The sequence below is a fragment of the Austrofundulus limnaeus genome, unplaced genomic scaffold (assembly GCF_001266775.1).
Source record: "Austrofundulus limnaeus strain Quisiro unplaced genomic scaffold, Austrofundulus_limnaeus-1.0 Scaffold348, whole genome shotgun sequence".
Taxonomy (NCBI): Eukaryota; Metazoa; Chordata; class Actinopteri; order Cyprinodontiformes; family Rivulidae; genus Austrofundulus; species Austrofundulus limnaeus.
Window position 1 is genome coordinate 19,567 of NW_013952750.1, and position 12,927 is coordinate 32,493.

Here is a 12,927-nt window from a genome sequence, read left to right on the forward strand (position 1 = left end):
ATCACACACACACTCCAAAGTGGAAAACACCTGAAAGTAGCAGGCTCATGGCTATGTTTATTGTCACAAATGTGAAGACAAATATCTTTGCTGTATGATTTAYTGAGTGTAAAAAAAGAGAAAAATCCCAAATGAGAGCCAAGGAAGCTCAGTAACACTCCATAAGTGAACATGTAAGATTTATGAACTGTATATTGTGAAAGAGAAAGATGAAACCCGACTCCGAATGAAGCTGACGTTGAAGTTATAGTTTTATGCACATAACGTTGGCTGTTACTTTCTTGCTTCAGGCCCTGTGGATCCYATTCCAGTTCAGTTTGAAATCAGAGAACACGAACTTCCTCAAACCTACCAGCCACTTTCACATTTTTACCAGCCTKAAGTTGTTATTGTTCCTCGCTCAGCTTGGATTCCTCCTGACCTCTTGCCTCTAATACAGGCTCTTGCCCTAAATTGCTGGGCGTGATAACTTTTTGCATCATACAGCGAAACCATTTTTCTTTTCCTGGAGCGGTTGAGGAGGCTGCAGAAATTTAGTCAGCCAGTGATGCAGCTCTTATCTGAAAGCCGACTGTTGAAACAGGCGTTCAGCTCGTGATAGTTGTGTCATTTTCTGGATGGATGACTCACAGTGAGTCCCACTGGGCTTGTCCAGGCACGCGTGTAASTGAGTGGTGTACACGTAGTTTTCCATCAAACTGCACGAGGGAAGAGGAAGAGCGCAGTACCTCATCACTCGTTATTTATGACGGTTTCCATAGTGCTTCTGAGGGAAATCAGAATCAGTCTTCCAGCATATGCTTGGATGAAAAATGCAAACTGGTTAGATGATAATGTAAATAAAGGTACGCTGACATTTCTTGCGGTTGGGAGTTGGTAAACAGTTGGGCCTATCTGCGGTTTTAAGCGCTCAGATATCGGCATTAGTCACAACATTGTTTAGTAAGATTGTATATATCTGTGTGGCTGCGAGACAGTTTCTTTCATATTTATGGGACATTCTTGGCAGTATGCTCAACTTTCTATTGCAACAAGTCCAGGAGGGATTTTCATGCTGTTGTAATTTATTTTCAGGAGTAATAAAACCATGATTAAGCCTTTTGTAGTGAGAGAAACAGGCTGTATTGTAAACCGTGTAATAAAAAGCCACAACACAGCTAACTGAGAAGTTACTAACGGTATTTTTTGCAAAGCTGTGAGGACGGTGACCTTTAGCTTGATGTCAGCCGTTTCAAATTACCTTTATCCCAGCACAGGTTCTCTTAACATAATCCACAGCAAAAGTAGATAATGGGTCACATGTACACGTTTTGAGAAATGCCTTTTTAACTGAAAACAATCCAGGCCTGCTGAGCTGTAACATAAGCTCAGTTTCTTTTGATAACTTTGAGAGCAAAACTGTTATAAAACAGCTAAAGACAGCTTGACGTTGAGCGGTCCAACATTTTGCGGCTCGCACCCTCCGTCAAACAGGCTCTGTACACAGTGTTGAGCTCTGCTGCTGTAGCTATCTGCGCAATGATGATAGACCCTCTGTGTGCTTTTTGGTTATTACACAACCTCACTTTTGACCCCCTCTCCCCACTGACTTCCAACTCATTGGAGAAAAAACGTAACCTTTATCCCAGCAGACACAAAATCATTATTTGCTCTTTTTTTTAATTACTGGATTTTAGAAACGTTCTCTCTTCACAGCTCTGAAGAGTAGTGCCACTCTAACTCCAGCTGTTTCCAGTCAGCTTTCTTCACTGTGACAAAAAGCTCTAGGAAACCACAATCATATATGCAGCCTGTGTGTATGTGGGGTATGTATGTTTTCCAGATGTTTCACCTCCCTGTCACTGCTTCCAGTAAACTCTGATGCAATGGATGCACAAAGAAAATCCTTTTTTTKKWMMWTTKKTTGAGTATGCATTTTGATCAASTTTACAAAATTACGCGCACACCATTTACACCAAATTATGATAATGAACAGCTGAATCTTGTCGTAAAAACAGGACGTGATGTTGATCAATTGAATTAATTTCAATTTGAGTTCTTCGGACTTTATCATACAATTATAGCAAAAACCAAACGACCGTTTTTGTTGTTTCTTGAAGACGTTTGACCTCTCATTCAAAAAAGACTCCTGAATCCTTTTGGATGAGAGTAAAAAAGTCTTCAGAAGTCCAGGATAGTCATGGATGCCTGATAATCTACACCCACAGCTGTAGTAGACACATGCTCATTTTAGGGTAAAAAAAAAAACACAACTGAATGGGTGTAAGGGCCTTTCATACTTGAATGGGTTGTTTCTTTAATGTGTGATTGTGCATGTTCCTTATTATCTCTGAAGATGAAGATGAAAGGCTGATCGTATTTTTGCCAGCGTCACTCTGTACTGTGTGAGCATGTGTTTATCTGTTAGCGAAGTATTTTATTGAACCACTGGATGGATTGTAATGACATTCTCAGAATTCACTAGTTCATCCTCTGCAAATGAGTAACTTTTGGAGTCAACAAGATTCAAGATAGCTGCCACATCTAAGCAACTAGCTGAGAGTGAATCACAACACATGATCCAAGTATTACACATTGCAGAATATGTTTGCTTAAAACGTTGGCAATAAATGTTACAGACAACACTGTCAGTCTGTGAGGAAAAACACCTCATGAATCACTTGGCAGATTTTAGTGAAACCCTCAGAATGTAATTATTAGATGCGCATCTACATCTCTAAAATTTGGAAACACCTCAATTCAAGATGGCCACCACAGCTAACTGACCTTAGCGGACAGAAAAAAATGCTATAACTTTGTCAGATTTACAGATATGGACCTCAGCTTTGTGTGGTGGTAGTAGTACCGTAGTTATTCCTGATATGTATTCATAGTGCTAACGTCTTAAGACCTTACGTTATTACATGAGGTTGTGTATAATGTTATTTACAAGACTTGACCAAAACAGCAGTAACTCTGGCCCTTTCTCATGGTTGTTATTTAAAACTCTGTCATAAAGGCAGCAGGTGATATGCACTCCTTAAAGGGATAATTACTGCATACTATGCACTGATATTAAACTTCTTATTAATGATCGGCATGGTTTTAACCTCAATCTCCCACAGTGTGCAGAGAGAATTTAGTTTATTGTGATAACTGTGCATTTGTTATGTCAGTTCAGCTGTTCCTGATGTCAAAGTCAGGCAAATTWTTATTATTATTTTTTCCGACAAGAGGACTTTACTTCTTCCTCGTTGGGGCAGATCAGTCTGTTTGCATTTTATTTTATTTATTTAACCTTTATTTAACTAAGTAGATGTCATTGAGATTAAAAATCTCTTTTTCAAGAGAGACCTGGCCAAGAACGGCAGCAGCATACAAAACATGACAAAATTCAAAACTACAGATATTAAACTACAATCAAATACTTCATGATAAATAAGAGAAAAACAAGGAACACTCATAAAAGGTAAGATAGGACTAAAATAGAGTACAAAATCAGTTAAAACATTTACAAACAAATGTCTTAAGTACAAAGTCATTAAAAATGGCCCTAAAAACATGAAGAGACCAACTTCTTCAACTTCAAGTCTTTCTGCTGTAGATTCAGGCTGAAGGAGCAGMGAAGTGGAAGGAGCTTTTGCCATAATCAGTGCGAACCGTAGGTACTGTTAATAAAATGAACTCATCCGAGCCCAAAAAATGACTTCCTGTAAAAATGTACATTTGAAGTTGACCACAGCTACAGTTCCCACTTGGTTTGTTTGGCAGAAAACTAAAATCATATACTAAGATTACAACACTTTTTGGGTGTTTGCCTAAAGTTTGAATTCACACACGTTAAATGTATCATATAGAGAAACAGTTGTTTGGTACAACATGCAGCCTTTTTTATATTTCTGCCTGTGTGCTTTGTTTTGTTAGCATATGGGTGTATAATCCCTGACTAAATATGGCATGGATGGGATGAGCCTCTTCTGCTTTTTCAGTCAGCCTGTGCATTACCACAGTTAGTCTGCCGTAGTTCTGTAAAAGTAAATGGTAATACTTTTCTATTTGGGCCTTTTTCACAACAGTGTACACACCAGACTCAACTTTTGTTGACTTCAAATGCTCATTTGTGTGTGATAAGCAAAAAGTGTATGTTAAATAAATGTTAAATTGAATTGGGAAGATATTTTCTGTAAGATTTGTCTTAACATGAACCACCCTCAGGTAATATTTATCGCAGAAAGACAATGATTCCTCCCCTCTCACGCCTTCTTTTTGTCGACAGCACCTGCTTTTAAAGAGACAAACACAGTAGTGTTCCTGTCTCTTCTTCCTTTCTCCAGTCTTTCTCCTTTCTAAATCTCTCAGCACCTGTGTTAGTAGAAGCATAGTATACATACCAGACATACTTCAAGTCTCAATGGGCCATATTCATCCATGTTTGTGTCTCTCTCTGTCTTGACACCATCTGTGTGATCCTCCTCTTGCCTCTTTTTACAGTTTTAGTCTTTAATCAAATTTTTACTTTTGTTTTCCTGGATTGCCTGAGCTCTTCTTGGCAATAACTCACGACTGATTAGACTGAGAGGAAAGCATATCTTTGTTTTTGTTTTTTTATCTACATCTTTGGTGTGGCCTTTGAGTTGGTAGGAGTTCTTCCAGAGATTTTTGGTGCGTGTGTGTTTGGGGAGGTGTTTTGTCTGTTCTCTTCTGTATGTCGTCTTTGAAGCTGCTCTATCTTTCCCCTCCTCCGCCTTCCTCAGCTCAAAAGCACTTAGATCTCTGCTGTCTGGCTCTGCTAAGAATCACAAATTACAACCATGACACATGAAATGAGCACAAATGCAGCTCAGATCCGCTGCGCACAAAATAACGTGGAAGCAGTACAAACTGTGGTTCGTCTCAAAGCAACACACGCTTGTGCATATTTGGTCAGCACACATCACTGGTTGTGAGAGGTATTGTCTTACTCTCAGATTGCAGAGACGTTCACATGGTTTCAATTAGTGGGAGGAATTCTGCAAGTGTGAATTTGTGTGTGTCTTTCTTTGGATTTGTCTCTTTGAATGACGTTTGCATTTTSTCCTCTCCTACAGCTCTTTGTCTCGTCTGAGCCATTTCCACAAGTGACTGATGATCTGTACATAGAAGGCTTACCTTCAGGAGACTCTCCTGTAGATGATGAAGGTGGCGATGACAATGATGATGGATCAGGCTCAGGATCTGGAGACTACTGTAAGAATACGTTGGCATTTTTAGCTGTTGTTGTTTGTTTCTTTATCTGAGTTTATTCCCTGTTTTGAAAGGTTTAATGTATCGTGAACACATTGTATAAGTTAAGACCAGCTTCAGCTTAAAATAGTCACTTCTAAAACACGTATATTAAAGATTTACAGTAGCAATATATTGAGTTTAGAAGTCTTATATTTTTGGATTGCAGTGATTGTCTTCTTACTGAAATAGAAACATTGATGGTAACATATAGTTAAAATATTTGACATCGCCGTGATTTCCACATGTAGACACATGAGCAAAAAATACTGCAGGCACTACTTCTTGCACAATGAGACTCAAAGTATTCAAAATAAGGCAGATGTTTGTCCTGAGGTGATGATTTGTTAACCAGGTGAGGTTTTATTGGTCGGCCACAAATGGAAAACAATTCCTTTAAGGTAAAATAAATAAATAAATGAATCACAGTGAGTGAAACTTTTATTGTAACCAGTAGTAAGTGCTAAAGTTTCCATTTAGTTCTGCATTAACCAAAGCAATATCTTAATGGAAACAAGAAACGTTAAATGGTCTTAGCTGCATCGTAAAAGCTTCAGCAAAGGGAGTGCAGTTGATTATGGTTCTACATATTTAGGGTACAATTCTTCCTACGGACCAGTCCCGAACGTGGAACATCTAAAGGGAGTTGTTCAAAAGATCTAAGACCGGGCCTTACTGACTCATTTCTTGGTGTCTAACTGCAGAATGTTGAACCAGCTGCAGACAGGACAACAGAAAGTGACTGATGCCAAAATAAAGAGAGATACAGTAACAGAGGTGGTTAATGCTGAAATAACTGCCTGCGYATCATAGAATTGGTTGGTGCTTGGAAATATTTTCAAGTTGTTTTATTAAAAAAAAAAAAGGTACAGCTCTTTCTCACAAAATTAGTTACGGCAGTTTTGTTTTGATGTTTTAAAGATTAAATGGCTTCAAGTGAGAAGCTGGGTTTATGGAAATATTTAAAGAGCCTAAGATAACGGTCCATAAGATCTCAGACTTATAGAACTAACGTAATCGATGTTGGATTATCTGGACTCAAGGGCATAAAAATCTGTGCATCATCTGCAAAACAGTGCAATTAAATACTAATAAGAGGTTAAAAATGTGATGCGTGTGTGCTTTAGTTGATTTATTTATTTATTTATTTTTGTCACAGCWATATTTGAAGACCTTGACAACCTATTAAAAAGACATAGCTCCTCTGGAACCGTTCGGCCCACAGAGGCTCTACCAACATCAGAACCTTACATCTCAACAACCACAGCAGCAGGAGGTCAGCGTCCAGAACACTCATCAGAGGTCACTGAATCATCTTTCTCTGGCAACAAAATCATGGTGAGGTCATAATACACTTCTTCTTTTGCGCAGGTTCTGATTCTAAAGGTTAAACAAACACTCAAAATGTTGGGTCTCAAGAAAACATGGATGTGAACGCWTGTTTACTTAGAATTGTGTTCTTTCACGGGTCGTGTAATCATTAATTTCTAAATTTCTTTCAGATTCCAGGAGAGGACTACACATCCAACGATGTCATCGATACCACTACTGACATTCCTTCCGATGCTTTTACCGAGTCCAACTGGGGCAGTGACTATGTCGACGAAGACGTCACAAAACAGTTTGATAAYAGGATTCTTGCTGAGGGAGCACCACACGGCAGAATGCATGAGATAAACTCTGCAGAGGGGGTGACCTCTGAAAACTTGTGGGATCGGACAGATGTGCTCGCAGGTAAGGTTATCCTTTTTTTTTAATGGGGGGAGGGGACATTTCAGGCAAAATCCACTTTTTAGCTGTTAAATACATTTTGTGGTGTRCTTGGAGTCTCTAGGAGTGCAGAAAAGCTTAGTCTCTCCCGGTGTTACGTCAATATTATTATATTTTGTTGAAGTTGTATTTTTCAACCYGTTTAGTTTTCTTTATTTTCTACAATATTTTCTGAACTAAGTCACAGTATATTTGATGGAATTTCTAAATCAGGTCTGGACTTACAAGCTACACTTTGGTGGTCCTCATTCTCCTCTGGTTCTGGGTCAGACTCTGGTTCCAACATGTAAGACTGGATGGACAAGTCTTTCATTGTTGACACCTTTTAATTAATTTGTAAATAAAAGATTTCTGCACCGCTMTATGGTCATAAACCCCTCTGAATGAACTGGTCTGGAAGCTGGAGTGGGGCAGAGTGTGAAGCTCATTGTTTGTATTTAAAGATACAGCCTCAAAATGAGTTGATCTGAGACGCATCTCAGAAAAGGGGTAAATGAGAGGCTTGTRGAGTTCAGATCAAAACRTAGTTCCACTTTGTATAGATCCCAKCTGAACGGTTTAAATGTGAWAAAGTAGGATTTAAAAGCATGAWATGTCTCCTTAATGAATTTATTTGGATTAGTGATATTTCTAAAAAGAAATGTCTTATGAAAGGCAAAAAACTCCCAGCATCAGAGGACTGTCATTGAGTAACACTTTTAACTAACATGTTGGTGAAAATTGAGGAAAATAACGTATTTTTGATGTGTCCTTCCCAGCTGTGATTGCGTGCGGAGTGGTCGGATTCCTCTGTGCCGTTTCCCTCCTCCTCCTCCTCGCCTACCGCATGAAGAAGAAGGATGAAGGAAGCTACGAGCTGGGAGACACCAAGCTTTCTGCAACAGCTTATCACAAGGCGCCGACCAAGGAGTTCTACGCCTGAACCGACCCACAGGGACAATCTGAGGTGGACTCTGTCTCCTGCCAATCAGGACAGGACAAACAAACGGATCTTTAAACAGCTGAAGATGATTCCCTTCGATGAAGTTTGGACTCTTTCTCCTCATCATTAACGCCTTTTGTCCTCTTCCTACGTTCAATCTTTTTTTTTTTTTCTCTCGACAGCTTTTTTTTTTTTTTTTTTTACAGGAAGGGTCATAAAGAAACGTGCCTGCCTAAGAAGGACTTTGTCATAAATATTCACTTTACATGTTATGAAATGAATCTTTTCTTTGGTATCAGTGAGTCACATGTTTTATTGCTATAAAATGGTTAACCTTACAYCTCTGATAACACTGTGCCTTTAGACTCACCATCCCTCCAAGTGGAACCACACTGTAATTCATTGTCCCTTAAAAAAAACTGAGAGCTGAACTGGTTCTTCTCAATTTTCCTGCATTAAGATGATGAAAGAAACAAGAACAACGGCTTCAGTTGTTTTCCTTGGTTGATTTGCTTTACGCTGAAATGGTACTACATATGCAAATAGTATTACAAAGGGTCTTCAGATTAATTCATTTTGCCCTTTGAGGTCATATTTGCTCTGCTTGTTAACAACTGTGTGTGTTTTGTTTCATTTACTGTATGCTTTCTTTTGTTGAAATGAATATTTTTGTTATGAAATGAATATTGTCTTTTCGTATGCTGTCCAGTATTGCTTTGAGAGATTTTGTTACTCTGCAGGTACGAACGTGTGTTTTTCCCCACATATGTTTGACACTTATAGAACTGACCAAATATAAATGTGCTTAACTTGTTTCATGTAAGTAATTTTAGTGGATTTTTAAATGTGTTAAAGTGTAGAGATTATATTTCTGTAAGCCAAAATCAAAAGAGATTTCTGTTATATTGTTACATAGCCTTAGTAGAAGTCCCTCAGGTATGCATATTTAGAACTTTATTATTATTATTATTTTTCATTATTACTTTCAGGATTTATTTTACTTGCTAACTTGGTTCTGCAGGCATGTGAGGCAGGTAGAGCCAAAGCTAAATGACTATAATTCAAAACCCAAAGTGACCAAAGTGTTTGGAGGGAGCCAAAGCACATTCCTCTCTTAACTGTTCGCTACAAGCAGCTGCCGTGGTGGTTTTGAAGTAAAAGGAACAGTGACGCCTTTTAAAGTTACTGAAATTTATAGTTCTGCAGTTTTTTTGCCCAACAAGCTTGGATCGTTTAAAACAAAAAAAAAATGCATTAAAATAATATAATTATTTGTCATCAGTAGATCAATATCTGTGTGCGACTAGAGTTGAAAGGCAAGGATTGCATCAAAGAGCCAGAGAAGCATGGTGGGAGGCAGTAAACGGCAACAACAAAAGGGTGATTATTTTATTAGTATATAAACATACACTATGATGAAAATGTATGTAAGAAAAAGAAAAGTTGTGAACCAGGTACTTCCTTCATCCACTGTCTGAAAACTTTCACAGCTTCTTATTGAATCAGAAACTTAATGCTGTTTAAAAAGTCACGTTACTCATTTTATTTCCACTTTTGACTTGACTCAGATCTGCGTTTGGTACGAAGACTGCAAACCAATGTCACCAAAACTACTTTGATTTCAAAATTTTCATTATTTTTTTTTCTAACAAAGATAACATTGGTTTCTGCATTTCTTCAGATATTTTTCATGAATTCTTTTTCGTCAGGCTTGAGTCATTGTCCTTTTTGTGTTGCTTTTTGTGCAGTTTCTGTTTATTGAAGTGACACTTTGAAAACAACTCTAGATTTTTTTTTTTCAAATGCAAACTACCTATTTACTGTGGCTGGAATAAACAGGAAGCTGTGGTCACCGACACATTGTGACTCGTCGTTTTACGTGATATTTTTGTGAACTCTCGGTTCTTCGGTGCCTCACAACAGTGCTGATTCACTTTCATCTGTAGGGCTTTTAGTGTTTCTGCTGGGCTTTGAACTTTGAGCTGTACAGAATCAAAAGACTAAACAAAGATAAAAACCTTTGTGTCCCTGCACCAGCGTGGTCAAGGAGGACTTCTGTCCTGAATAAACCCAAATCGTAAAGACGAGTACTTAAATATATCACTTATATCATCTCTAAACTTCTACATGTACATTTAATTTATATATAACTTATACTTAAGCTAGAATTAGGAAAAYGTGGATGATACTTAGGATTGTACAGAACTATACACAAATTCAGCCTTTGGCATTTTTGACTGTCTTCTTTAGTCAATTTTAGCAACATTAAATATCTTTTTATTAAATTCATCAGTGATTACAAAAGAACAATTAGTTATATGTAGGTAAAATCTTTATATTTTCATCAATCGTGAGCTATTTTTATGGGAAAAAAGTGTGAACTATGTTGCTGACATTGTACTTTAAARTTCACTGCTGAAATAAAATGTGCCTTTAATACAGACGTGAAAGAGCCTTATTTATTTACCTTGGTAATTAGTTTCTCCATGTGTTTTTTTGTGTTTTCATACACATCACCAACGCAGACTAAGTGGGCTACTGTTCAAATATTTTGCTGCCTTGCTTGTTTGCCTCTTTACTTTCCCCACTTTTCATCCCTGTTTTCTGTTAGGCTATATTATTTATTCTTCCTCTGACATCTATAATCTGTGCTTATTGTTCACTGAGAAAATACATCACTGTGAAACGTCTGGGCTGTCAAACTTTGGCTTTGAAATAATGGATAATATCTTTAAGAGGCAAAGCTTGTTTCTCATGTTTGCGCAGACACAAAACCTTGTAACCAGGTGTGCTGAGCCAGGTCTGTAGTGTTAGATTAAACCAAAGTACCAAGATGTTGTTCAAGACCTAAAGATGTAAAACACAAAGAGGCCATATGGGACTAAAAGCTGTGCTGAAATCAAATAAATTAACCGTCATTCATGTGGAACAGAATTAATCAGAAAGGGGTGGACCTCTTCCAGTGAATAGCAATGATTGCAGAGAAATGYTAAAGATACAGATTTGTGGTAAAGAAAAAGGCCGGGGTGGGGGTGTAAACCACAAATTAGGATGTGGGCTGATAAGTGCTGTGTTTTCCACAGTGTGGGTAATAACTAAATGTTTGAAAGCAAAGTAGCCTACTTTGTACATTCTGTAATGGAAGACTGAGAACCAGCAACACAATTTGTTACAAATACAACATACTGTACTAACAGTTTGGGATGAAATGGAGTAAAACTTAAAATGATAAGTTTATTAATATTTTTTATTAAGTGTATCTATAACAACAACATGATTAATAATCAAGAAAATAAAAAAGACTAATTTAAGATTAAAGTGATTAATATAAAGCACAAATTTATGTATGTTAAATTTTATTAGTGGAAAAAAGTCATACTTATCATCAGTGAATAACAAAACAAAAAAAACTTAACTTTCATGCATTTAGGATTTTAATAAATACATTTACATTGAGACAAACATAAGCAGTATATTTAATTAGCATAAAAAGTATTTTTGGAAATACATTTCACATGTGTAATGTAACACAAGAAAAATATTGAAACAAAAACTAACTCAAACTCGAGCCTTTTATTTTTTTAAGCTTTTATTGTGAAACCCCTAATTCCGGAAGTTTACGTTTTACGTCAAGAACACGGAAAGAAGTTTAAATCCTGAGTTTCTGCGATGTTTGCGGTTGTTTTTACTTTTGAGTAAAGTCCTCACAGCGCCGAAAGGTACGAAAAATATTCATCTCACCTAACAGATTAGCATTTATATTGTTTTATTAAGTTGTCAAAGCTAAATGGTAAATTTATTGCTACATTTTTAGCTTTGTGTTTAAATTAGTTTGTTTCAATTCAGCTTTTACAACAAAAGTACTTGTTATCTTGTTTGTGTTCCAATGAAATATTAATTTCAGTAGGAATTGAAAAGCAGGTTTATTTTTACTGTTAGTGTTTTTAATAAACACTGAGCTGCATTTTACTGCTCATGTTGTATAAATGTATGTAAGTAAAGCTGTTTGGAGACAAGTCATCTGATCAGACTTTGATTTTTTTGTCATTGTCTCTGCTTGTGTTGTATAGATAAGCAGTAGCTGAGCTACACCCATTGTTTTTAGATTGAATTGTATCAGTGTGAGATCAGTATGTCATCACAGAGCATCACCCTCTTGTACATAAATGTTATCAAATCAGTCCCTAAGGATTATTTTGTAATCACATGCACACACAGCACATTTCTGTCCACAGATGGCTTGGAAGGCAAGGTGGAGGTTCTCGTTTTTGCTCTTCGTGTTTCTCATGCTGTCGAGTGTGTCTGACAGCCATCCTCGCCCTGATCGTTTCATGAACTCTCCATCTGCCATCAGGGCTGCATCCAGCAGGACTGTAAGAAGAGGTAACCTAAATCTGCTTACCATCAGATATGATGTGGAGAAAGGTCATGTCCTCAAATGTGGGTAGCTGTCATTTTTTATCAGATCTTGTCAAACCAGTCACACAGTCTGCACGCTTTGGATAGGGGTCCAACGTAGACTTTTGTGGGTGCACAATGAATGTTAAAAGACTTTGAAGTGATGAAAAGGAAAGGGAAGCGATGGCTTCACAAATGCTCAGTTATCACTGGTCTGTGTGTAAGACAGCCTATAATAATGCATATTGCTAAAAAATTAAATATAATTAACCTGAGCAAGGGCTTTTATAAAAACAGTTACAAAAGAACAATTAAATAATTTTACAGCTTATTTTAAAACTTTATGTTTAAAAAAAAATTGGCTTCTGCAAATGAGAAATTTAGGAAGGTGAAAAATCTAAGATGGGCAAGCTGAATGAGAATGGATGTGGGAATTTGCAATTAAGAATAAGGTATGAATTGCTCTGGAATAATTAATTGAATATATTTGATAAAAAAAAAATACATCCATTCATTATCTTAGCTTGCTTCTTCCTTCCAGGATTACTGGTGCCCAAATCCAGCAGTCACTGTGCGAGGGGCGGGGTGCACACTGG

The 12,927-nt window shown here is 37.3% G+C and overlaps 2 protein-coding genes across 2 annotated transcripts in view; both read left to right on the forward strand.

Moving 5' to 3' along the window:
• Nucleotides 1-10,374, forward strand: part of LOC106527893 (syndecan-2-B) — an 11,246-nt gene extending 872 nt beyond the window's left edge. Inside the window, exons 2-5 of the mRNA XM_014022900.1 lie at nt 5,067-5,205; nt 6,401-6,579; nt 6,744-6,975; nt 7,770-10,374. Of these exons, the coding sequence (XP_013878354.1) occupies nt 5,067-5,205; nt 6,401-6,579; nt 6,744-6,975; nt 7,770-7,933 (714 nt within the window). The 3' untranslated portion in view covers nt 7,934-10,374. The remainder of the gene's footprint in view (nt 1-5,066; nt 5,206-6,400; nt 6,580-6,743; nt 6,976-7,769) is intronic.
• A 1,186-nt stretch (nt 10,375-11,560) lies between these two features.
• Nucleotides 11,561-12,927, forward strand: part of LOC106527894 (carboxypeptidase Q) — a 17,993-nt gene continuing 16,626 nt past the window's right edge. The window contains exons 1-2 of the mRNA XM_014022902.1: nt 11,561-11,652; nt 12,169-12,316. Coding sequence (XP_013878356.1) covers nt 12,169-12,316 — 148 coding nt within the window. The 5' untranslated portion in view covers nt 11,561-11,652. The remainder of the gene's footprint in view (nt 11,653-12,168; nt 12,317-12,927) is intronic.